The 26017-nt window shown below is 40.4% G+C and overlaps 2 protein-coding genes across 4 annotated transcripts in view; one reads left to right on the top strand and one right to left on the bottom strand.

Moving 5' to 3' along the window:
* The window catches only part of NAB1 (NGFI-A binding protein 1), a 47019-nt gene extending 29384 nt beyond the window's left edge, over positions 1-17635 (bottom strand). For 2 of the 3 annotated variants that reach the window (XM_043894153.1, XM_043894152.1), the window contains exons 1-2: positions 16652-16914; positions 5345-6182 (exon numbers count right to left, since the gene is read on the bottom strand). In XM_043894153.1, coding sequence (XP_043750088.1) covers positions 5345-6182; positions 16652-16761 — 948 coding nt within the window. In that variant the 5' untranslated portion in view covers positions 16762-16914. Of the gene's footprint in view, positions 1-5344; positions 6183-16651; positions 16915-17368 lie in introns of those variants that run through there. The other variant, XM_043894154.1, reaches the window with a different exon arrangement.
* Positions 16782-24504, top strand: LOC122688303 (basic proline-rich protein-like). Its single transcript, XM_043894214.1, has 4 exons — positions 16782-16862; positions 16981-18088; positions 18795-18886; positions 22612-24504. The coding sequence occupies exons 1-4, from the start codon at positions 16782-16784 to the stop codon at positions 22672-22674; spliced, it is 1344 nt and encodes a 447-aa protein (XP_043750149.1). The 3' UTR covers positions 22675-24504.
* Positions 24505-26017: the final 1513 nt, after the last annotated feature.

Raw genomic sequence — 26017 nt, forward strand, 5'->3', positions numbered from 1 at the left:
ATGCTAATTCAATACATAGTGAGAATTCATGGCCTTAATTGCTTACATTAGAAAAGAACAACTGAACATTAATGAACTCAGGATAAAATGTAAGTTAGAACAATAAACTATACGAAAGCAGATGTAAACGAACACAACATAACTACAAAGTTCAATTAAGCCAAAAGTGCTTCCCAATAAAGAAGTTGGAAAGCTTTTCTGTAAAAGGTCAGCTAGTAATATTTTAGGCTTTACAGGCCAGTCTGTGTTAACAAAAACCCAACCCTACACCATAGCTCAAAAGCAGCCACAGATAATGCATAAACAGAAAGGCATGTCTGTATTCCAAAGAAAGTTTATCTGCAAAATCAGGAAGTGGGCAAAATTTTGCCCACAGGCTTCGGTCTGCAGATCCCTGAAAAGATTAATCTAACTGACAAATCTCTGGCAAGGCTGATCAGGGGAAAAGAGACAAAGGTACAAACAATATTAGGTCTTAAAAACTATAAACTATCCCAATAAGTTTGAACACTTAGATGAAATGGACAGATTCTCAGAAAAATTGTGAATTATCAAAAGTGACTCAAGAAGGGACACTAACCTGATAGCCCTATAATCTACTTTTTTTTTTTCATTAACCAACATCATTTTAATTATACATGAGATAGTATTTAAACATTAATGAACTGAAAGAAATATATTTCCATTATTTCTTCAGATTTCATTAAACCCCAAACTTAGCAAAGTCTAATCTACTTTTTAAAATGATCGAAAGGAAATGTCCAGCATTTCTTTCAAGTATGAGATGGTGAAATTGTTCCACTCAAGCTCAGAGTTCAGAATAAAGCATTGTACCTAGTAATAGTATGTTCAGGTCTACCAGCTTCCCTGATCTGACAATCCCTGTCTCTCAAAACTAAAACCGTTGGGCTTCTCTGACACCCTCAGCCTTGCCTTCTTAACGTTATAGTGGTAGCTGACCTAAACCTGACACCACCATGTATCCCATGGGCCTAGGTCCTTGTTTTCGCAATCTTCTTGGCACTCCACCTTCTATAGCATTTCCATTACATCTACAACTTACCCACTAACTCTACTTTCTCCTCTTTTTGTCCTTCCTGTCTTTGAGTCCCAGAGCTCTTTGGCTGGAAGCTGCTATCTGCTGACAAACATTCTCTATAATGCCGACTTGTCTGTGCTTCTATCTCTCCATATTACAAGCCCCTACATTCTCCACGGCCTTGCTCTTCCCAACTTTCAGTGTCTCTCTTTATCCACTTACTGCTTTAAGGTTTGATGCACTCTGCTTACCTAGTTTACCACCTACTCTACCAACACATCTGGACAGATGGAACTCTGCCTGCCTGGATCTCTTTGTAATCCTGCTCCTGGGTTTGTCGTTAGCACCTGCCCCACACCAGTTAACGAGTGTGGTTCTAGGCCTCAGCCTCTTACATTATTATGCTCACGGTCTGACCCCTATGACCAGGCCATACCTAGCCATGTCCTAAGACCATCACTGATTCTCTAGCTTTAAAGAAAGTGTCTGTAACAATGATTCATTCTACAATTCTTTACAATAAAATGGAATGATTATAAATTTTACAATGTATACTGGGAAACAAATATAAAGTGCATATAAAAATGAGAATTTTATGTACTCGTGAGTTGAAAATTATTTTTCAGGTATAGATAACTTCCTGATGTTCATCTACTTGTGACCTACCTATATGTCTTGAAAGATGAAAAGAATAGTGTCCACAGACTTTGTAATACTATACACAGGGTCAGAAATACCACTAAAAGTGGATTAAGAATAAGTCATATCTTTCCTTATTTAGAACTTGAGGACAAACTAGTAACCTTCTTTAGTCTTAGGAATTTAGAAAAACTCAAGTCTTTCCCTCATTTGAAACAGTCAAATTAAAAAATGTAAAATTATCACAATACCTAAACAGTACATTTGATAGTAGCTTCTTTAATTCCCTCAGGATTTCATAATTTCTACCAAATTCTTGGATGGTTACTAGTTTGAAGAAAGTGCTCTGATGCATAAACTTCTATCCTAAAATATATTATTGGACCAGATTCACACACTTGACTTACAAATAATAAGTGGTCTAAGTTAAGTTTCAAAAACACAAGCCACATTTTCCAAAGCTCCACCCCCACATCTCTGCCTACTAGCATTCATTTTGATTGTTTCCTTCTTTTGGGAAACCCACAATGGGCTCATTACTTAAATACCACCTGTGCCTATTTATTCAAAGAAGCAAAGAGCCCCTTAGGAAAAGTCAAGTGTGAAATAATTCATTTTGGATTTTTTAAAAGGAGGTTAGAAATTTTTTAAGTGAGATTGATAGGGTTTATTGAAGTCATCTCTTTAACATACTTTTGCTTTAATAAAAGTACAGGTCCTTGACTATGTTTCATCTGCCATGTTTTAAGAACTATATGAAAGCTAGATTAAAGCATGAACCTAAAACTGCCAACACGTTTCGCCCTCTGTTTCCTATCATAAGAGCCTTTAGCAGATTCCTCTACACTGGGCCACAGGTAATGAAAGTGTCAAAGTGCAGCTGAATTATAATGCTACTTGTATTTTCTAGATCTATTCACAAGTTCTTGTGAATTTATTATTGTATGGCAACAATACATAACAATTACACAAGGACATGCCCAAAGGAGATCAAATCATAGAATCCCTGTGACTAATTTTGCTAACCAATTCTCTGATATTAAGCATCAGTTGACATTCATATCTATAATAATTTAAAAATATCAGATGGTGAAACTGCTGAAAAGAAGATTAATATATAAAAATCGGCCAGTGATAGTAATTTAAAAAGGAAACAATTTCATTTACAATTATATCCCCTTTATATCTTATTCATGTATGTATAAAAGCAAAATAAATGTAAATGTTTATAATACAAACATTTAATATACACATGTATAATACACAGTATTTGACCTAACAAGAAATGTTCAAAACTGTGAATAAAGAACTAAAAAATTACAGAAGAATATAGAAGAGCTAAGTAAATGCACATACTATGTTACTATATGGGAGTTTTCATTATTGTAAATATATCATTTTCCCCCCAAATTAACCTATACCTTTAGGGCATTTCTAATCAAACACCAGCAGAAATTTTGGGGAAATTTGACAAATACACTAAAAACTTCATTTGAGAAGGAGAAATGTGTAAGATTACCTAAAAAAAAAAGACGCTGCACAAGAATACTATTGAAGGGGCACTTGCCTTTCCATATATAAAATATAGTATTTTGCTACAGTAACTGTCGTAACTTTACACTGGTGAAGGAACACAGAATCAGATGAATGAAAGGACACAGGACAAGATCAACGACCATTACTATACAGAATTAAATTTCCACATGGCAACCAGTCTAAAAGGTCAAAGGACATATGATCATTTGGAAAAATATTTACAATCTAAGAAAAAAAGTTAATATACTTACAACATAAAAAGTTTTTATCAATATTTTAAAGGTAAGACAACTCCAACAATAAAACAAAGGATATGAACATAAAATTGGATGTCTATTAACCATATGAAAAGATGCTCTTTCTCAATAATGAAAGTTACTTTGAGCAATGGAAATTTTTCTTAGACTGACGAAAATTAAAAATGACAAATGCAGTATTAGCAAGAGTGTGGGAAAATGGACATTTGCATATAATAATGATAAAGAAAATATAAATTGTTCCAGCTTTTTTAGATGGCAATTAAGCACTATCTACTATAATATTAAATCTACATATTCTTTGGGCCCATAATTTTACATGTTGGAATCTATTCTATAGGAAAAGATGTACAAATCTGTAAAGGTATATGTGTATAGTGTTTTAATATATAAAATTTTAAACTAGATATATATATTTATATAAATATAAAATATATAAACATATATTTATATAAATATAAATATTTTCTATAATTACATACATATATAATATATAATTATATATATACTATATATATATTTAAAATATATAACATTTTTAAAAAATGAAAACTTAAGTGACATCAAAAAGTGAATGGCTCAGATAACAGCACATACATACTGTGAAATATAATGTAATCCATAAATGAATACAGTAGCTCTATATGTAACCGTTTGAAAATATAATAGTATACTGTACTTTGAGTATATTATTAAGTTTAAAAAAAAAGAATTTGGAGAAGAGTGTGCAAAATATGACCCCACATTTGTATATGTAAAGGAAAGTAGCTGGATGTTTACAGATTCAATTACTTCACATCCTTCTGTAGGTACTGAGTACTTTTTCAATGAGTATATACTATTTTTTTCTTCAAGTACAAGTCTGTGGGGAATGATCTTATGTTTGTAAGTAATGAAATACTGCATTCAACTGAAAATTTTTTTCAAGCAGAATTTCTCTCTTTCTTCTAATGGATAAATGGCTATAAATTTTAGCTATGAAACAGCTTTTGTTTAAAAAAGGTAATTTTTAAATGCACTTATTTTTCAAATATTTATTCAGTACATTAGATTCAGAGGATATAAAAATGAATGAGATACAATTTCTACCTTGAAGAATCCCAACGTACACTGTGAGGGACAGACCAATATATTAAAAAGTACAATAAAGTGTTGAAGTTACTGTGATAGAAGTATGCATAGGGGTAAAAATGGAAAGGAAAGGTCATTCTACTTAGGGGAAAACACACTATAAAAGACTTAAGCTCATGCTTGAGTCTTAAAGATGATGTATTGGCCAGACAGACAAGAAAAAGGGAGCCAATGTGAAAGAAATATACATACATGTACTCTTCTACTTAAGCAAAATATTTCTAGATAGACTGCTACAAAAATAAAATGAGGATTTTTAATGTCAAATGTCACAACAAAACAATATTCAAAGCTACAATAATTCTTCTAACATTCATCTAATATAATTTTGTTTTCTATGCTATGTGAAAATCACTTTAAGTTCTGGTTATTTTTTTTACAACTTTTTTTTCTAAAAAGTCTACAAAAATGATATTTAAGTTAGATTTAAAATTTCATTTTAATTCTTAATTAAAAGACAAACTGCCTTGTAAATGCAGACTTTATGCTTTCACTACTTAAACTGATAGTATTCTAAGAGTCACTCTACACTACAATTTTAAAGTTAAACATGTTTGAATTCAACACAGAAATACCTTAACACCATAAATACAGTCAATTTTCACTAAAGAGTTACATTTTGCTGAACCTAAATGTCTTTAAGCCAGGGAGTGTATCATCTCTGCTGTAAGCTATTATCAAGTTAATCTCTTTAAGAGACAGCACACCACATACACACAAAGAAAAATGTGAGCTTTTTTACCTCATGAAGTGTGAGGTGTTTCCCATCCTTCCTCTTCGAATCAAATCTGCCATATATTGCACTGTATTTTCGAATTTCCTCTTCTTTGTGTGGATCGTCATCACTCATCTCAAAGATGTGACCAATCATCTTGGCCAACTTCTTGTTGGTTTTCAGCAGCTCTTTAACTTCGTTCAAGTCACTTTTTGGCAGTGTGGGGGCCATCCGCTCCACACACTCGGCTACAGAGAGGGCGGCAGCAGCATCCAGCACCTCGCTACTTTCTTTTGGGGACGCCGGGGAGCCAAGGTCAGCTGGGGAGAGGCTGTGCTCGCTCTCGGAGGCGTGGTGGCCCTGCCAGAGTCGGGAGTCACTGAGACTCTGCAGCGCTAGGCTGCCTACCACGTCTGACTTCCCCTGTCCCAAGCTCTGCACGCACGTGGTGGCAGCACACTTGGGGATTTTTAAATGAGGTTCTCGGGAACTGCTGTTCCTTTCATAACTGCTGCAGGATATTCCCAGCCATGTCGGTGAGCCCTCTGGTAACTTATAGATGGGTATGCTACTGACAGGCAGAGACGTCAGTGGCTGATTGAAAAGGCCAGGGTTTGTAACCCAGTCTCTCAAAGCCTTCTGCAGCCTTCTAACATGAAGGGGCTTGCTAGCCATGCCCACGAGTGCCATGATCTCCAAGAACTCCTCTTCTCCAGCTTCACAGAGTTGCTGGACATCATCACCGCCTTGTTGGATAAAGGCATCGAAATAAGAAAGCAGGTTGGCTTTTTGTAATATTCTATACAGCTGCAACTCCCCCAGGGTCCTGGGTAAGGCTGCGGCCATCACTGTGGATGGGCTTAACCTGCAAAAAGGAGAGAGGAAATGCTCATCACACTTGCTAAAAAACTTCTTAAGCCTCTCTGTCGGACACTACAGGGTTTAAGATTGCAGTATGGGAAGAATAAAAAACAAGGAGCATTTGCACAGCAACTGACTGTTAAGGAAGCATTCTCTCTATGCTGTGTGTGTGTGTGTGTGTGTGTGTGTGTGTGTGTATGTGTGTGTGTGTGTGTGTGTGCGTGCACTCAGTCGTGTCTGACTCTTGGCGACCCATGGACTGTAGCTGCCAGGCTCCTCTGTCCATGGGATTTTCCAGGCAAGAATACTGGAGTGGTTTGCCATTTCCTACTCCAGGGGATCTTTCTGACCCAGGGATCGAACCTCAGTCTCTTGTGTCTCCTGCATTAGCAGGTGGATTCTTTACCACTGATGCCATCTGGGAAGCCTCTCTGTACCTGCAAGTTATCTTACTCTCCTAACAATCATAATGATCAATAGTCAGTAATGGTTTCCGTTGTAAAGGAAAAAAACATGAAGGCTCAAAGATCAGCAATTTGCCTGAGATCTCACAGGTAGCTAAACAGGTCTAGCGACTTAAGCCAAACACGCCCACAGGGCTCTGTATCCTGTATTTTTGAGTATTCAATCTGCTGCTTCCACGGTGCACACACAGAGGTGAAGTGAAGGATAACAAAATTCTGAAGGAGGTAAGAGTGTACTCTGCTACTATGCACCGAACACTTGTGTCAGACCACGTGATAAACAGGCACTTAACGTTACATCTCATCCTCGCAACAGCCTGTGAGATGGGTATAGTTAGTTCTTATTTTATAAAGAAAAAGTAGCAAGATTAGCTTGGCAGGCAGAAGATGAGAGATTTCAGTATGAACTAGAATTGATAAGATACAAGGTGGTATATTTAGGAATGGAGAAAAAAGAGGCAGGAAAAATTCAGACAAATAAATGGCAAGACTTGGTGATCACTTAGGTGTAAGCGATGAAGAGAGAGGAAACAGTTACCATTTTTTTAGAAATACTTTTTGTGGTTCCAGAAACAGACTAATAGGTGACTATGGGATTACCTATGCGAGAGTCTAGAACTGCAACAGGCATCAGGGATACAGAAAATTAGGGATGTTGGAATTCCCTTTCAAACACATGGCATTTAAGAATGTAGCACAAGACATAATGCTGAAGCAGAGCTGTCCTGTTTGCAAAATAACAGCATGGAAACTCAGTTTGTCTCAGGGTTCAAGAGAGAGGATGAAGCCAGTGGGTGTGGAAGAGCCCAAGACAGAGCCAAGGAAGTTATACTCCTAGAGCCCAAGGAAGGCAGAGAAGTCTCCCTTTAAAGAGACAGAACAAGAACCAGCAAAGCACTTCTTGACCTCTTCGCAGTTTTATTTAAAAGTCATTCACAGTTGCCTGGAGACCTCCCACATATATAGAGGAGCTGGCCAAGTACTTCCAGTTAAGAGAAACAAACTTGTAATCAATGCACCTTTAGGATTAAAAGGCTCCTACAGCCCTCTATAGCAAAAATTATAGAAAGCCAAAAGAATACATACATTGGAAGAAAATGCAAGTACACTCTCAACTCAAGAAAGTCAGGAGCAATTGTTAACTGGGAGATTCGGCAAGCTAAGGAATATTGGGAACAGCCCTGAAGGCCAGATCAACAAATTTGGGACTTCTGCTTTACATCATTGGGCAGACTGCTATACCAAATTCTAGTCTCAGTCATCCCATCCAAGGAGAATGCATTTCCCTACCACCTTAAGGACTGACTCCCAGGAAACCCCAGCTCCTGGAACCCCTGTGTCATCCACAATCTGCTCTCATCAACTACTGACCTCCTCAAATTTTATGGCCCTTTTTAAGTCATGACCTGATGACTTCCCAAGATATATATTTTTTAAAAAATTCAATTTGGGACCATTAAACTTCTGCTGACAGCCAGGAAATCACTTGGGGTGCCTTTGAAAAATATAATTTCCTAGTGTTGCATCTCAGAAGACTCTTGTGATTTGGCAAAACTGGCAAACTACACTGGAAGATCCCTATTTAGTGTACCCTCTGGGCACCACAAACTCTTACAGCTTCTGAGACCACCTTTGTGTTCATGTCATGTTAGTTCTCTGGATAGAAACATTTCTGCACCTTCTGAATCACTCATAAGAGGATGTGTTCTATCCTCCCATTCACAGGGAGACCTCTGAGGGAGAGAATCGATCATCCAGCTGGACACTAACACAAAAACAAGCTCCGGGGAGTTACAGACGCAAGTTCAAGTCTATACTGAACAACACTATACCAAATAGAAGGGTTTCTAGAAAGCATATGAGATAGCGGGAAGGAAACCCATTTTCCCTTCACACACTTAATGCAGTAATTCCACAGGCTTTCAACTCCAGAGTATACACATACATAAACATATATGTATACACATACACAAACATATATGTATACACATACACACGCGAAAGCTTTTTTATAAGAGGGCTGTAACCTTGCAAGATTCATGGCGTCATCAATGACCTCACCATCTATACTCCCCCCAATTATGGAGCAAGCTAAAAATTACCTGAGAAAATCTAGAACAGAGTTCTTGAGTCTTCTTATGAGCAATAACAAAGAATATATCATGGACAAATATAAAAGAGAAGTTTAAGAAAAAGAGAATTCAAAACTCACACTTAGGTTTTATTCTCCTGAGATAGTCAATGGTTTTAGAAAATCTTAATTTTCAATTTTTATCCTTTCTCATCTTTACCCAGAAAAAAAAAGACACCCCCTAGTTTCCTAAGAGAAAGCTCTTATGTTCCAGTAAGAAAGTAGTTACCATTATAACATCTCCACCAGTAGACCAAGTGTGTGTTTCCGAAGTCAAGATACCAGATGAAAGATAAATAAGTGAACTATTTAGAGTCCCAGGAGACTTGCTAAAGGCCCACACTTACTGCTGGGAAAGGACTTTTCTTCCTAAGCTTTCTGCTTTAAGAGCACGTTTCAGTTTCTCATAAAGCCCGTTGCGATCATTTAAACACCCACCACTTCATACATTAACTTAATTTGATTTAAAAGAAAATTTTTATAAGACAAGATTTTCTGTTTTTACAAACTCTGTCTATTCACGCTTCAACATGAAGGTCAAATAAATCAAAAGAAAGCTGCATCTCTCTAATCGGAAGTGAACACAAAAGGATTCTAATACAATGCAACATATCATAGGCAGCTAACAGCACAGTCAGTCTACTCAGCTGAAAACTCCAGTTACCTGGCCTGTGCAAGAGATGCTGGAACAACCATGCTGAGTCTGACCTTTTTATGAATTCCACAATTAAGAGAAATCAGTTATCCATTTTTACTGCATTCAAAAACTAAACCAAGGGCCTGCTGCCTATATACAGCAAACCTCCACTTGCACCAGCTTAAATGTTCTTCAGTCCAGTTAGTCCCAAAGGAAGAGGAATAAAACAGTGATTCATTTAAGGCCATTTGTTGTTGTTTGCTAATTCAATGATCTATTTTAAATGGTAATAATTTGTTCCAGAATCTTTTAAAGACAAACTCACTTTGGCTCCTTCTGGGGTAGGATCAGTCATCTGCCAAGATTTAAACTATGCTAAGTGAAGTAAGGAGTTGGTTTGGCTCCAAAAGCTTTACTGGTCAACTCCTGCTTTGTCCTTGAACCACAAAACAGAACTTAGTATAAATATGGGAAACAAAATTTCTCTTTCTCCAAGCTGGGTTGTGGGGATTTAGGGTAAGACAGAGATCTTTAATGGTCACAAGGGAAAAGAAGAACCATTCCTTCAAACCTGCCTCAGTCTAGTCCAAGAAGCTTCAGCCTGCCTTCTGTCCCAACTCTTCCACCAAAGCTCCCAAGTAAATACTGAGTGATCATCAGTTTTTCTCTTTAACCTCTCTGCAGTTTGACATCACTCCTTGAAATGCTCTTCACCTGACTTTTTACTATGTTATGCTGCCTTCCCTTACTCTATTCTAACTGCAGGAGTTCTCCAAATTTTTATATTATATCCCATTTCTACTATCTTTCCATATTCTCCCCTGATGATGTCCTAGGCTTCAATATTCCCTATAGCAGGCTGACCTCCAAACCGCTATCTGTAGCTTGGACCAGTGGTTTATGGAGTCACTGCCAAGTGCTCTCAAACCCAAACACACACCAAGTGCTGACTCATACATATACATCTACTTTGCAAAGTAAAAAAAAAAAAACTTTTGTGATTTAATCTCATTTAATAGTGTGATCAAATTCAAGTTGTCATTATAAGTATTCTCTATTGATAAAACACTAAAAGCAAAATCAATGAGTACTTGCTATTTTTTTTTTTAATTTAGAAAGTGATCTTCAAACCTGAAAAATGTGAGAACCCAAATTGTTTTCCTGATAATTCAGCATTTCACATGGAGACTGTCAGACTTCTCAAATCTGGTAAGCCCAAAAGCAAGCATGTGCTACCATCTTCCTCCCTTCTTCCAGATTCCCAAATCTACTCTTCCCAACTCTCGTTGCTTTTAGTTGCACCACTACTCTTCCAGTTTTCTGGATTAATAAAAGTAGGGGTTTGTTTTTTTTTTTAACTTTATTGTGATACAGTCAATGTACAATATTATACAAAAGATTCATGTGTACATTATAATGATTCACAATTTTTAAAGGTTGTATTTCTTTTCTGGGCTTCTGGTGGCTCAGCTAATAAAGAATCCTCCTGCAATGCGGGAGACATGGGTTTGATCCCAGAGTTGGGAACATCCCTGGAGGAGGGCATGGCAACCCACTCCAGTGTTCTTGCCTGGACAATCCCATGGACAGAGGAGCATGGCTGGCTACAGTCCACGGGGTGGCAAAGAGTCGGACACGACTAAGCACAGCACAGCATTTCTTTTATAGTCATTATAAAATACTGGCTCTATTTCCTGTGCTGTACAATATATCCTCGTAGATTATTTGTTTTATACATAGCAGTTTGTACCTCTTAACCCCTTTCTCCTATCTTGCCGGTCCGTTTTTCCCTTTTCCAGGTGGTAACCACTAGTCTGTTCTATATTTGTGAGTCTATTTCTTTTTTGTTATATTCACTAGTTTTATTTTTAAAATTCCACATGTGAGTGATATTATATAGTATTTGTCATCCTCTGCCTGAATAACATCCAATTCTATCCATGTTGTTGCAAATGGCAGAATTTCTTTTTTATGGCTGAATAACATTCCATTGTGTGTGTGTGTATGTATATATATCTTCTTTATCCACTCATGCTTTTGTTTTCCTCTTCCTTCCTCAAATCTACATGTCCTTAGGCCACATCACCAACCTTTTTCTCTGCCTCAAAAGCACCTAATCATAATTTTCCCCTTGCTTCTTGCCCCAACTTTGAAAACAGCCTCCTCACCTTCAATATACGCCATACTGCAATGTCGACTTCATCATCCTAAAGTACAGATGTGGCTCTTTACTCACTTATGCAAATTTCCCCACTGGATGGAGGAAAAAATCCAAACAACTCATACAGGTATCCTAGACCTATCCATCTTCCTCTGTAGCCCTTAACCTTCCCCTGATGCTTGTGCCAAACACTGGACTTTGCTCCAGTGGTTCTTCACAGACAGTTAAGAACCAGGAGACAGAGAAATAAGCACACACTTAAACAGTATGCTAAATGCTACGCTAAGTATTAAACATAAGGAGCCGTGAAACAGAGAAGCAAACTTACACGGCTCTGTGGGACAGATTACCGCAGGCTTTAAGCTCCCCGATGGCAGAATCAACTCATGGTTTAGCAGTAAAGAACCCGCCTGCCAATCAATGCAGGAGAGGTGGGTTGGTCCTTGGGTCAGGAAGATCCTCTGCAGGAGGGCATGACAACCCACTCCAGTCTTCTTGCCTGGAGAATCACATGGACAGAGGACCCTGAAGGGCTACAGTCCACAGGGTTGCAAAAGTCTGACACGAATGAAGTAACTTAGCATACAAAATGTAGGGACTTGAGTCGCATTCAGCTTATATCCCTCTCTAATCTAAGTATTCAAAGAGGAATAACATCTCTGTTAAAAGCCTCTGTTGAATGAAACCCAACATTTGAGTCAGAATCTGATTAGCAGCCTCCTTTTTTATATATCAGGGCTTCCCTGGTAGCTCATCTGGTAAAGAATCTGCCTGCAAAGCAGGAGACCCTGGTTCGATTCCTGGGTCTGGAAGATTCTCTGGAGAAGGGATAGGCTACCCACTCTAGTATTCCTGGGCCTCCCGTGTGGCTCAGCTGGTAAAGAATTCGCCTATAATGTGGAAGAGCTGGGTTCGACCCTGGGGTGGGAATATACCCTGGAGAAGGGAAAGGCTACCCACTCCAGTATTCTGGACTGTATAGTCCATGGGGTCACAAAGAGTCGAACTCGACTGAGGGACTTTCACTTTGTATTCCAAAAGGGATCCCCTCTGTGTTGACTGCTGTCCAATCTAACAAGAGCCCATCCTGCGACTTTATCTCCCACCTTTCTCATTCCCTCATCCTCAGTACTTCCCTTTTAATCATATGGTGGATTTCTGTAAGATGGCCGAACGGGCTCCTTTTACCAGAATATATCATTATCAGCCTAGCCCCAATAGCAGCATTTTAAGAAGTCAATTTCAACCATGAGAGATCCTAGGTCTTTTCCCTCTTGATTTCTATGAATTAAAATGTCATCTCCAGATAACAAATATCAATCTTATTAATGATCATTAGATTCAAATGGATTCACAAACACTACTTTTGAATCCTCCTCTTCATGATGCAGGAAATAAAAACATGTATACACACACTTCTATCAAGTCTATGGCATTCCAAAGAAGAGCCTCTTCCAGGAGTGGGTAGAAACCAAGGACAAAAATCTAGTAAAATCTGACTTATACGGAGAGGACTATCAATTCCTCCCAACACAGCCTGAAAGTTTTACTGTGAAATTATCTACGTTAACACCAATCTCTTCCAGACTTCTAAAAAAGAAAATGTGAAAATACTTGGGAAGAGTTAGCTCATGAGTCATTTACAGAGTAAGGTGAATTAGTTCCACCGGATTGTTTTCCTCTAACACCTAGATGAGATCAGGTACACACCAAGGGAAAGAAAGGTAGAGACAGGAAATGGCAAGAAAGGAAACAGGAAATCTGAAGCGGGTGGCTACATTTAAAACCTCTGAGGTATGGCCAGGTTTGGGAGAATGTAGCCTGAAGGTATGGGTTTCTCTGGTTGCTCAGATGGTAAAGAATCTGCCTATGACGCAGGAGACGCAGGTTTGATTTCTGGATGATCCCCTGCAGAAGCGCATGGCTACCCACTCCAGTATTCTTGCCTGAAGAATTCCATGGACAGAGGAACCCGGAGAGCTACAGTCGGCAGGGTCGCAGGGTCGGACGTGACTGAGTGACTAGGCACACACAGCCTGAGGTATGGGAGCCTGGGAGAGGGTGCAACGGGTACTTCACAGGCTGAGACTGAAAAGGCTGATGGCAAGCCAGAATCTGCATGACCCTTAAGCCTAGGAGTGAATTATTCTCATTTTTTTTTTCCTAGTCCCAGAGCTCAACCTAAAATAACCAAGTGTGGCTTAGTTACATCATGGGTTATTTAAGATTGCAAGGTGGTCCAGGAACTAACTCCTATGTATGTGTTTCAAGTATCAAATGATTTAACCAGGCATATTTATTATTAAGCATTCAGGAATGTATCTTAAGGCAAGATATTTTTGAGACACCAACATAATACTGTAAAGCAATTATCCTCCAGTTAAAAATAAATATTTTTTTAAAAAGCCGAAACAAAAAAAGATATTTTTGGATCTTATTACTGTAATATCTATGAAGTAAACATATATCTTCTAACACATTAACAATAATTTAGCAAACTTAAAATGTTCTCGCCTGATTTTTTTCTGAATTCTGAATGAAGCTGGAAAAAATTTCTTATAAACCTCTTAAAATTTTAATTATTCAAGGTGTAAGCTTGTATTTATCAGTATTAGGAAAATCAGATTTATTTTTTGCAATTAAACAATAAGTATGCATTAACTGTGATAACAACAGGTAAACACTAGTATTTCATATAATATGACTGGAAATTCTTCAATCAACTAACAGTCAAGTTAGTCCGCAAAATTAAGTGCCATTTGAGCATGTGGTGTGCACACAGTACATATAAAATTTTATTTCAGAAATTCCTCTTTAAAAATTATTAACATACTGTATAAATTAAGATGCAACTCTCTAAACACAATGTATTGATAAATGACAAACTATTTGAAAGCTTAATGGTATATTTTAGCTGTAAGAATTCTGACAAGGATTACTATTTTTTCCCCAACATCAACTTCCCACTTGTTTCATTGTTAAGTTTAAGAGAGTATATTCTACTATTGTACTAGTTATTGAAAATGTCAGATCAAAAAGTAAATTTGCCCTTAATATAATAACTGTACGATTCTTCATTCTACTAAAAGGAATGAACAAAACAGTTAAAACTAAATCCAAAGCAAAGGGGCTAGGAACCTTATATTATCCTTAAGTGGGCATTATGTATTCCTCATTGTTTTTAATAAACTTTATGAAATATGCATACATAGACGATTATGCTAAGGAAGATCTTAACCTGCTTAAAAAGTATTATAAAATGGTCATTTCTGTGGAAGTAACATAAAATGTATCATACTTCTGTGGTATCCAGAATTCGGCTTCACATTTAAGGGTAAATTTTACAAAGCTTTTATTCCCAATAACGTACATGCATAGCATCAACAAAAACAGTTAGACTTATAATGGACCAGATGAAGCCCAAGTATCAGGACAGAGTCTAGGATACAAAAACCTGACATACTTCTGTTTCCATGCAACCATTCTTTACTTTAAATATTTAAAGTTCCTGCAATAAATTCTTCAAAGGTCTCCACCACTTTGTCATACATTATAATTTTTTCTTTCAAAACAGTCATGGTACAAATCCCCAAAATCTTTAATAATAAGCCAATATGCTCTTAAAATGTGATCAAAAGAAAATACCTAAAGCTTTAACTGATTCTCCAAATAACAAGGAGAATGAAAACATATTAACTTTCTACAGGGCAATGGATGTTACTAGTCAACAAAAAAGGAAAATTTTTCATTAACCGAGATTATTCAATTTTGTTAATTCTCAAACAAGGCAAGATATATTCACTGAATACAGCAAATTACTTATTAGCTATATAAGCTCACTAAATTTCCTTGTATCGGCTACAGTATTCCTAAGGATTTCCGTCATGTTTGCTACATCCATAATTAGCAGGAAGAGTGAAATAAAAATCTACAATGCCTCAATGTTTTTATTATTATTATCACTGATTTACTCACACATAATAGGAAATCACCAGAGCCAAGGAAAACAAAATTTTCCTAATACCAGGCTGGCATATTAACTTTTATGCAAGCTGCTAAAAATAATAAAATTAAAAGGAGAAACCTTCCAATGGTTCTTTGGTATTTTCTTTCATGACCTGATTTCCCAATAACTAATACCCAAACAGAAATAAAGTAGGTTGACCTTGCAGATATATATAAACTCTCAAGAGAATCCTGCTGCTCACTCAGTCATGTCCAACTCTTTCTGACCCCATGGACTGCAGCCACCAGGCTCCTCCGTCCATGGGATTATCGAGGCAAGAATACTGGAGTGGGTTGCCATTTCCTTCTCCAAAAAGAATCCTAACATGCACAATAATACCTACAAGGAGAATATAATTTTTAAAACTTAACGAAAAGACAGTATTTAATGTTTCAAGTACTGGAAAGTGGAGGAAAAAGGCTACCCCTGAATCTAAGAGACACTTTTACTGGCTCTTAGGCTAGACTAGAAGCAGCTTTTTAAGGTCTTCTGGAAAACATCAGCTCCCATCCAAAATAGAGAAAGTAAATCCTATGCATCTTTTCTCCCACTATTCCTTCTTAAAACCCACACATAAATTCCGACATGTCATAATCTGGTATGGTTTACAGGGAAATTTTTCAAAAAAAGTGAAAATCTAAGAAAGTATTTCACTGTGTGCACACTTCTCTAACAAAACAGCCTAGCATTTCCTACGTGACTAGTCTTTTTAAAATTCTGTTTCACTGTTCCTATGCTATCTAATATTATCTATTAAAACTGCCAAAATATTTTAAAACAAGATCTGAGTATCTCCCTCTCAGCTCTGATCTTTGCACTCCTTAAGTTTGCAGACATGTCACCGGCAAACCAACTGGTAGTGACAGGTTACTCCAAATCAACTCTGAAGGAAATTTTAAATTGACAGCTACCCCCAAATCTTCCCTGCCTCCCGAATCTCTCTGAGGAATTAAGTATATGCAAGTCAAGGATTCCTCCTGATCACCTGCTGCAAAACTTGGTCTGCAGAACCTATAAATGCATATTTCAATTCAATTATCCTTTCGCCCAAGATCTTACAAAATTTAGGCTCACTCGAAGTGTCCTTTCACATCTTGAGCCTTGTGAACCGCGAAGTTGCAGTCCCAAAGCATTTGACTGCACTCGCACCGTTTCTCCATAAATAAGGTCACAGACTTCTGCATCCAAGGCTTGTATGTCCCACATGTGTTGGCAAATTCCACACTCGGCCTTAGCGAGCACAAATGAGTCTCTCGCTTCCAGCTCACCTCGGTGCCAAGTTTCTGTAAGCCACTTTCAAGCAAAACTCTCCTTCCGCCTTTAAAAAGAAAACGACTACATTCCGTAGGAGAGGACACTCAGGACGAAAATTAAGACTCTAAAGTAAACAAACCAACAAAAAGACTCTGCCTCTGCGGAAAGACGCTGCAAAACTCCGGGGCCGGCGCGCGCTCCCACCGCGCACAACCCACAAGCGCTCCGCGCCGCGCGCGACGGCCAAAGCCGGGTGGGAAGAGTGGACGCCGCACCTCCGGCTTTCTGGGAGCGGAAAGCACAGGTCGGCCCCGCGGCCCGGCTCGCCCTCTGCTCGCTGCCCCTGCGCACCGATTCTCTCCGGGAATCGTCCACGAGAGCCCGAGGCCGCCCTCTCCTTCCGGAGGCGGCCGCGCGGGGCCCGCTGCCCTGGACGCCCGCCCCCCAAGTGCCGGCGCAGCCCGGAGACTCCGCCGCCCCAAGTTCGCCCGAGCACCGAGGCATCTGGCACTTGGCGGACAGCTAGTCGGTACGTACGCGGCCAGCTGCTGCAGCGGTCTTGGCGCGCTCTCCCCAGAGGACGCCTCAGCCCCAACTCCGAAGTGACGGCCCCGGGCTCGGTCTCCTCAGTCGGCTGCGGCGGCCGGGACGCCCCCGCTCCCATCGAGGGGGGGAAGGGAAGGTGGTGGGCGCGTTCTCCCTACTCCCCCCTCCAGCTCGGGCCCGCGGCTCCTTCCCGCCCGCGAGCCCCGACGGCACTCGCTCGGCCGCGGCGGCGGCGGCGGCGGTGGCGGCTCCTCCCGACTCGGGCGCGCGGGCGGCTGGGGCGGCGGCGCCTCCCCCCACTCCCCGCCCCGCCCCTCGCGCGCTCCCCCTCCCCCGCCCGCCTCCGCCGCCTCCGCCCCCCGCGCGCTGTCACACGGGGAGATTCCGCTCTTGCTACATGCGCCGCTCCGGCTCCCGCCCACGCGCGGCCGAGTGACGCAGATCCCGGCGTGGGCCGCCGCGGGGCGGGGGCGGGGGCGGCGGCCGCCGGGGCCCGGGCTCGGCCTCTTCCCGCCGCCCCCGCCCCGCGGAACCCGGAGGGCGGCCCATTCACGCGGCAGCTGGGAGGAACCAAACGGGCGCCTGGGAGGGGGCGGCTCCCGCGAGCCCAGCGCGGGGCGAGGGGCGGGAAGGAAGAAAACGGGGGTGGCGGGCAGGAGAGAAGGGAGGCCGCCTCGGGCCTGCTTGCCAGCTGCCGAGTGAACTGGGAAGGTTTGCAATTAAAAAAAAAAAAGGTTTAATGTGTGAGGTTCCCAATATAGTATTTCAAAGAGCACGCCCCGCCAAATCCAGCATCCCCCGGGAGGCTGACGTTGAAAGAAATAGCACGCTCGGCCCACTAATCTGGGCGCCTGGCTCGCCCCGCCCCCGCCGGCCCGAGGCTGGGGGCCAGGTGCCGCCCGCAGCCCCCGCCCCCGGTCGGCCGGCCCCCGGGTCCTGCGGGAAGTTGGCCGCGGCCGCGAAGCCGGGGGCGAGGGGGGAGGGCTGGCAGGTGCGCGGGCCTGGAAGAGAAACTGGCAGTTGTTGTGAATCTCTGCTTCGCCCATCTTGCCCCCTCCCCACCACCGCCCTGGCATAGGAAGGTGGGAAGGAATGGGAACCCACGAATCTGAAGTGCGACTTTGACAAGGCTTGCTGGGTAGCTTCAGTCCAACCTTGTCAACTCTCCTGAAAACCTGCCTATTATTTTACTGGTTAATATTTTCTATTTCCATGTTGTAAAAATCCGACGGCGCTAGAACAGCCCTGGGATGTCTTAAAATTGAGCTCCCAGGTCACGCTGTAGGATTTTTGAATTTGGTTTGCGTGAACTTTTTCTAACCAAAGGAAGGTATTAAAACACCTCCAAAAATGTACTTAAACTATTGCCAAAAAATTCGGAAATTTGTTTTAGAATCTATTTTTCCTTTCTTTGCAGAAATGGGACAAGGGAAGAATTCCTCGAATTTTAGGATTGTGTTCTTGAAGGCTGGAGAGCGTTTAGTAAATATAGAACGACTGCAAATACAGGTAAAATTCCGTTTTAATGTTCATATACAAACTCGGTTTTATAGGAGGCCATTCCCACATCCTGGCTGGCCTCCCAGAGTGTGCCTACTTTGCTGATGGCTATACAAGGCATTCTTTGAGATGGGAAATTCTTCATACCACATCTTTATGTTGCAGCAATGGATTGGCTGATGACATTGAAAGAGAAAGACCTTATTAAAGTACTGAACCTTTTTCTTTTTGCAAAAGCATGTTATAGGAATGAGTAATGATAGAATGGAATATATATAATTAAATCTCCTTTATTAGTGGAAGGTTTTGTCTGGAATAGTTGTGTTAGTGTATCATAGGAATAAGCATGCTTCCTTAAATTTTTCTTCAACTGAAGAATCACTACGGGAAGTGTGTCTTAGCCTCATTGTCTCAGATTTGCAGTTTTGGACCCTGTTCCAAAGAGAAAGTTAACTTGGGTTGTAGTAAAAACAACTTCATGGAAAGATACAGGTAAAGATATAGGTTAAATTTGTTCAGTTTTCAAATGAAATCTGCATGATTATTTTCTTCCAGTTCCTCTCTAGAATCTTGATGTTTTACACACATTACTGGTTCTGAACAGCTAGAGAAAAATGATTTACTTCCCTAAAGGTGTATAATCAGTGATTCATCAGTCATGAAATGAGTAGTCTTACCTGAACTGTTGAGCCTCCCAGTAGAATTGTTTCCAGAGTTGGAAGAAATGACATGAAATCCTCTTCCCAAACGTGAATCTCTGGCCAGCATAGAACACAATGCTGAAAAGGAAATGTGTCAGGGCAGATACTTTTTCTTCTGACTTGTAACTGGTTATTTCTACAGTTAAACATGGAAGTCTCTCCTTGTTTGTTTTCTGAGCACATTTAGATAGTATGTTCTTCCCACATTAAGAATGGCATTTTTGGCCCACTTTGCATTGCTTTAAACACCCATGATGCTGAGGGAAATGGTGGGAGGAAGGAAAATGAAGAAAAGAAAATATTTTAAGCTTTTAGCTTCCAATTCTGTATATCTGTATGACAACACTGTAGTTAATATGGCTGCTCAAAAAGAGAGTTGAGACATTCACCTGTACCTGAGACAACTCAGATAAAGAAGCATCGATTCTAAATAAATTCATCTCCTTACCATTTTCATTGCTAGTGCCATTCTTGACATCTCCCTCACAAAGCATGGTCTTCTGCCATGCCCCAGTCCTGGTAGTTTATTAAGGAAAAGCATTCCATCCCCTAAGGTAACAATTCTGGTTTTGGATTATTCTATATTCCATTGTATTCTGGTTTCGTATTATCCTATATTCCATTCTATTCTGTGTGTTTTACACATCCATTGAATTCAGTAAATGTATGTTTAATAGGATCTTAAAAAATGATTTTTAGAATGATTAGTGCATTTGCAAAAATAATGAATTTTTGGACAAAAAAATATTTCTGCATTGTGAAACTAAAAGGTTTGAGTAAAAAATGATGTAGAAAGTTGATAGTGGTTCTGACATTTAGAATGAAAATTTCCCTGGAAGAGCATTACTCTATTACTTTTAGAAAGATTCCTTTAAAATGCTTCAGGGATTCAAAACAAAAGAACAAATGATTTTACATGTTCTTAGAGGAGAGAAGGAATAACATGGCTTCTGACCAATAAGATCTGAAATATTGTATAATTTTGTCCTCTTTTTCTTCTGTGGTTGCTTAGAACAATTCCATTGTTGTTTAGTTGCTCAGTCATGTCTGCCTCTTTTGCAACCACATTTACTGTAGCCCGCCAGGCTCCTCTGTCCTTGGGATTTCCCAGGCAGGAATACAGGAGTGGGTTGCCATTTCCTTCTCCAGGGGATCTTACTGACCCAGGGGTCAAACCCTCAACTCCTGCACTGCAGGCAGATTCTTTACCTCTCAGCCCCCAGGGAAGCCCAGAACCATTCCATTCCATACCTAATTTTCTACTCTATGTGGTGGTGGCCCTACAGTTAACTGAGTCGTGTGTTATATTTATATTATAAGAAATATAATTTAAATTTCCCTTATTTTGCAATGTGAAATTTAAACTTTTGGATGTGTACATTGATTAAATTGGTGTTTTTAGTGTGTAGAGATTTGAATATTTTAAAATATATGAAGATTATAAACAAGTTTTTAAAGGTATGCTAATATATAGCTGATTATTTCAAGAGTCATGACTTTAAAGACACTTGCTCTTCTTAAAAATAAACAAATCTTCACCACAGGCTAATATAGAATTTTAAGATGTAAAGGACTATGAAGTTCACCTAGTTCAACCGCCTTTATACATTCAAAATATTTTCAAATGATTTTCAGAAATTCAACATACAACTAGTTTAGTTTCTAATAAGTTGGTTATTTTGAACTCATGTTGCAATTCTTGTTGGAAAAGAAAAGAAAATTGTTAGATTCCCAGGATGGGCTATAAGTCCTTATAGAATGCAAATGAAAACATCCAATTACAGTCTTAGTGGGGAGCCAAGTAGGATCTTAGAAGTCATCTAATTCAATTGACTTCTACAGATAAGGACATTTATGCTATACATTGCTGATATAAGAGCAGAAAAATACTAATATAATATTAGGCAGTAGATACAACCAAACATTTAATTGAGTAATTCTGGTTTTATTAACTATGCTCTAATATAAAAATTAAAATATAAAAAATATTGCATTCAGGGACAATAGTCCTCACATTTTACAAATAAAGAATTTTGGAATATGAGAGGAAAAAAGCATTAAATGTTAAAAAATAAAAGCTAAAAGTTTGTCTTTAAGACAGAAGATAATGTAAATGGAAACTATTGAAAAGACAGCTACAGAGAATTTATGGGCATTTTATAGGGGTTAGTGCCCTGTTTGTCTTCCTCCTCGGTCCTCTCAGGCTGCAATGTGGGAGACCTGGGTTCAATCCCTGGGTTGGGAAGATCCCCTGGAGAAGGGACTGGCTACCCTTCCACGGACAGAGGAGCTTGGTGGGCTACAGTCCATGGGGTCACAAAGAGACGGACACAGCTGAGTGACTAACACGTCTTTCCCCTTCTCTGGCCTCCATTGTGTCCGCCCTGTATAGTTAACTGTTCCATGACACTGTTTCAGGCCTCATCACACTACCTACTGTCCACTCATTCCTGGCTGTTACAGACTGAATGCTTGTTTCCTTACCATATTCATGTATTGAAATGCCATCCTCTAGTGTGATGCTGTTAGAAGGTGAGCCACGGGGAGATGATTAGGTCATGAGGGTGAGGCCCTCATGAATGGGATTAGTGTTCTTATAAACAAGACTGCTGGGTGCTCTCTTGACCCTTCCATTATGTGAGGGCATCGTGAGAAGACAACCATATAGGAAGCAGGAAGTGGCCCATCAGCAGACACAGAATCATCTGCCAGTGTCTGGATCCTGTATTTCCCAGATTCCAGACTGTGAGAAATAAATGTTTGTTAAGCCGTCATGGTACTTTTTGTTGTGGCAGCCTAATGGACTAAGGCTCTGGCCATTAATAGCTCTCAGCTAACTACACAAGGCCAAGTGGAGAGTAGGTCAAAAAAATACTCTGCTCAGCCTCTGAAATTAATCCAACCATCTTCCATTCGCACACTCCATTCTTGTTCTTGTTGCTCACAGTCCCATGTTTGGCTTCTACTCTTCTCCCCCCGGTTTGCTGAGATTGACAGCAAGTCGGTGCTCACTCTCCCACCTTGTCTCTTCAGGTCTACACCGTGCAGGTAAACGACCCACCAGTTCAAGTCCCCCTTTTAAAGCATTCGCCGTGAGAGTGGATGGAAGACTTTGTTTGTTCCCTTAACAAAGGTGTATGACTAGTTAACCAAGACAATAGGTTAACCAAAGCAATAGGAAAAGAGCATGTAAGAAAGAGAACTTTCTTGAAGTAAATGGGCAAGCGTTGAAAGAAAGTGGGAGGAGATGAGACAAAAAGAAGCTAAGTGCACTTGTGAGAAGTTAACTAAAGGGGGCATAACTCTTGGAAGAAGTGAAAAACCAAGGAAGAAGTACCCAAATCCATAGCTCTCCTAAAGGAGAAAAAAAGAAGGGACAGAAAAGTGATCACCCCAACATAAATTCCTCTAAGCTCACCACAAAGCTGTGCTCTTGACCTGGGATGGATGGCAGTGATGGATGGAGTATTGGGGATAGATCTGCAGGAAGAAGGGGTAGAGAAAGAGCTGGTGTCCTGCTCTCCTGACTTGCAGAGAGCCTGTACGTTCGTTCCCTTTAAGTTGGATTAGAAGAGGTGGTGAATGTATCAGACACAAGTGCGTATCAGGTAGAAGTGCATATCAGGAAAAGGAAAGAAAAGCAGAATGGGTTCAAAAAACACCCTCTGTGCCAAGTGCTTTCACTACACCGTGGTTCAGATATGAGGAAAGCGAATGTGTTAATATTAATGAGTTGGGCTAATTGTCACAACAAATTACTCAACACTGCCTTCTAGGAGCAGATGCTTGGAAAGGACAATGCATGTATTGTACAATAAGAGACTTAGAGCTATTGACATAAAAGTAAATCATGTTCACATACAATTGCCAAGTTACAGTTTGGATTTATTGTTATCTTACTGGGATTTATACATCATGACTCATCAGCCTGCCCAGGATTGGCAATAGTATATGGGAGTCAAGAATGTTAAAGACCTTGACTTCTTAATAATAGAAACTAGTGCTGCCTTTTCTTTTCATCTTGTACTGTAACAACACTCTCTAATAGTGACAGAGTGTGAGTTTTTTCCGACCATAAATATATTTCTTAAATAAAATTTTCCAAATACTTCTGGTATTGGTAAGTTTAGGAGTTCTTATGTAAATTGCTGGTCAAAAGGTAAACAAGCATTAGAAGAGTAACTCAGCAAATTGAGCCAAGAGTTTCAAAGTAATCATACAAGTAGATCCAGCAGATTCATTTCTAGGGTATTATCCAAGTTTATAAACATTTAAGAAGAAGATATTTATCACAACTTTATTTACAAAATTGAAAAACCAAGACACTTGAGATGATGAATTGATTAAATTATAGTACATCGATGTGATGGAATACATTTAATTAATATTTAATAACCTTGGGAAATGATCATGATACAATAGTAGTAGTCAAAATAGGACAAAACTGAACAAACTATAATCACTCTAGCTAAATATGAAAGGAAATTTACCAAATCTTAGCAGTAGTTATCTCTAGATGACGGTATTATAGATCATTTTTTATCCTTCTATTAATCAGAACTTTCAACAATAAACATGCATTAACTTTAAGAATCAGAGGGAACATTGCACTGTTATTTGTTTAAAAAAGATCTTGCTTCAAAAGCAGTTTACAATGAAATAAAAATGAAAACAAAATTCTATGTTTATCTATTTGAAAAGAGCAACAAAAATCAGGAACTTATTCAGTGAATATATATGTATGGAGTACTTCGTATGTTAGTTATCTATACTGAACTGTATATTGAGAGCCTACCATGTGTGAGATGGGAATGTATGATATATATTCTGAGCCACTGGGGAAGCCCAGACTGGGGCGGGTGTGTGTGTGTGTGTGTGTGTGTGTGTGTGTGTGTGTGTGTATGTGTGTGTGTGTGTGTGTGTGTGTGTGTGTGTGTGTGTGTGTGGTGGTTTAGTCGCTAAGTTGTGCCCAACTCTTGTGACCCCATGGACTGTAGCCTGCCAGGCTCCTCTGTCTGTTGGATTCTCCAGGCAAGAATACTGGAGTGGGTTGCCATTTCCTTCTCCAGGAGATCTTCCCAACACATTAGGAGCAGCTTTAATCTGATGTTACAGTCATACCTCTTTTCTTTTTCTGATTAATCATTAAGGCAGGTATAAACTTGTATCTTCTGGAAGGTGCCCCTCCTCCAGAAACGGATGCAGTTCCGGGACTTTTGTAGTTCTTCCACTGGGCTTCCACAGCCAAACGGACAGAATTGGCTTCTGGGCAGCCTCTGGTGTCCCCGGGTCTCACTGCCCCTGTTTCGTTGCAGTGAACTGGGCCCTCCAGCCACATTACTGGTGCAGGACTGCTGAGACCCTTCTGCAGACTGTGTGGTCCTTTAGGGGAGGAAAGAGGAGCCCAGTCTCCCTAAGTCTGCCATTCGCAGGACTCCCCTCTTCCTTCATTTCACAAGCAAACCTCCCGAGAGTGCTGCCTCCACACTGACCTTGACCTTCTCCATGCTCAAAGCCAGTCCTGCCCCCATCCCAGGGATCACACTGGCAGTGTTGGCTCCCTTTCAGACTACTTTCTGATACAACAGGTCTGAATTTTGTCTTACAGTATCTTTTCTGGATTATATGCATTTTGAGTCATTCTTCTCACGCCTGTCCTCCCAGCCTCTCAGATTGCCTAACAGCCGAGGTTCATCTGCGTGAGGACTATTTACATTGCTGAGAAGGTTACCGTGGCAGGCTGCCCAGATGCTTCTGATCCAGATCCTCTGTGCCAGGGCCGCTGCGCAAGGCCCCTCTGTGTCCCTCCTGGTCGCCCTCCACTCCTCCTCACACATACTGTGGATGGGTAGGAGTTTTGAAGAACTGAATGCTCCACCTTCCCTGTATGCTAAGGTCAAGAAATAGGCAGGTTACTTATAAGGGGCATTTTGCACACAAGAATGGACACGCAGAAGCAGATGGACGGTGGGAGGGCTATTGGAGGCATGACAAGATGTTGTAAAGAAGTCAGAATAGTCTGGGCTTTCCATGCAGCGGGGCAGTCTGACAGCTAGGTGTCTTGTCCGAGGAAGAAAGGAGGACTCTGGTGAGACAGGTTCCCCGCTGCCGGCTGGAGCAGCATGACCACTCCTTTCTCTGCATGACCCACCCCACCCTGAGGTCTAGACATCATTCTGGCTCCCCCGCTTGCCCCACCTTGCATTTCATTCCGCTTCCTTTGCTTGCTTTCACCATCACCACCCCCCACCCCCATCTCAGGCTCCCAGGGTTCTCCTGAGGTCTGAGCTTGGTTTGTTTCCTCACAAGTGGATGGCTCAGTGGATATAGAATCCGCCCGCAATGCAGGAGATGCAGAAGATGCGGGTTTGAGCGCCGTTGGACACAAGGAGATCAAACCAATCAGTCCTAAAGGAAATCAACCCTAAATAATCATTGG

The sequence above is a fragment of the Cervus elaphus genome, chromosome 33 (genome assembly GCF_910594005.1).
Source record: "Cervus elaphus chromosome 33, mCerEla1.1, whole genome shotgun sequence".
In the NCBI taxonomy this organism is placed as follows: Eukaryota; Metazoa; Chordata; class Mammalia; order Artiodactyla; family Cervidae; genus Cervus; species Cervus elaphus.

What these genes read in the sequence shown, in the direction of transcription:
- LOC122688303 (XM_043894214.1), top strand. Translation starts at nt 16,782, where the DNA reads ATGTGTTGGCAAATTCCACACTCGGCCTTAGCGAGCACAAATGAGTCT. An exon ending in CACCTCGGTGCCAAGTTTCT is followed by an intron (nt 16,863 to 16,980) that starts GTAAGCCACTTT and finishes ACCAACAAAAAG; the next exon opens with ACTCTGCCTCTGCGGAAAGA. An exon ending in CTGCCGAGTGAACTGGGAAG is followed by an intron (nt 18,089 to 18,794) that starts GTTTGCAATTAA and finishes CTTTCTTTGCAG; the next exon opens with AAATGGGACAAGGGAAGAAT.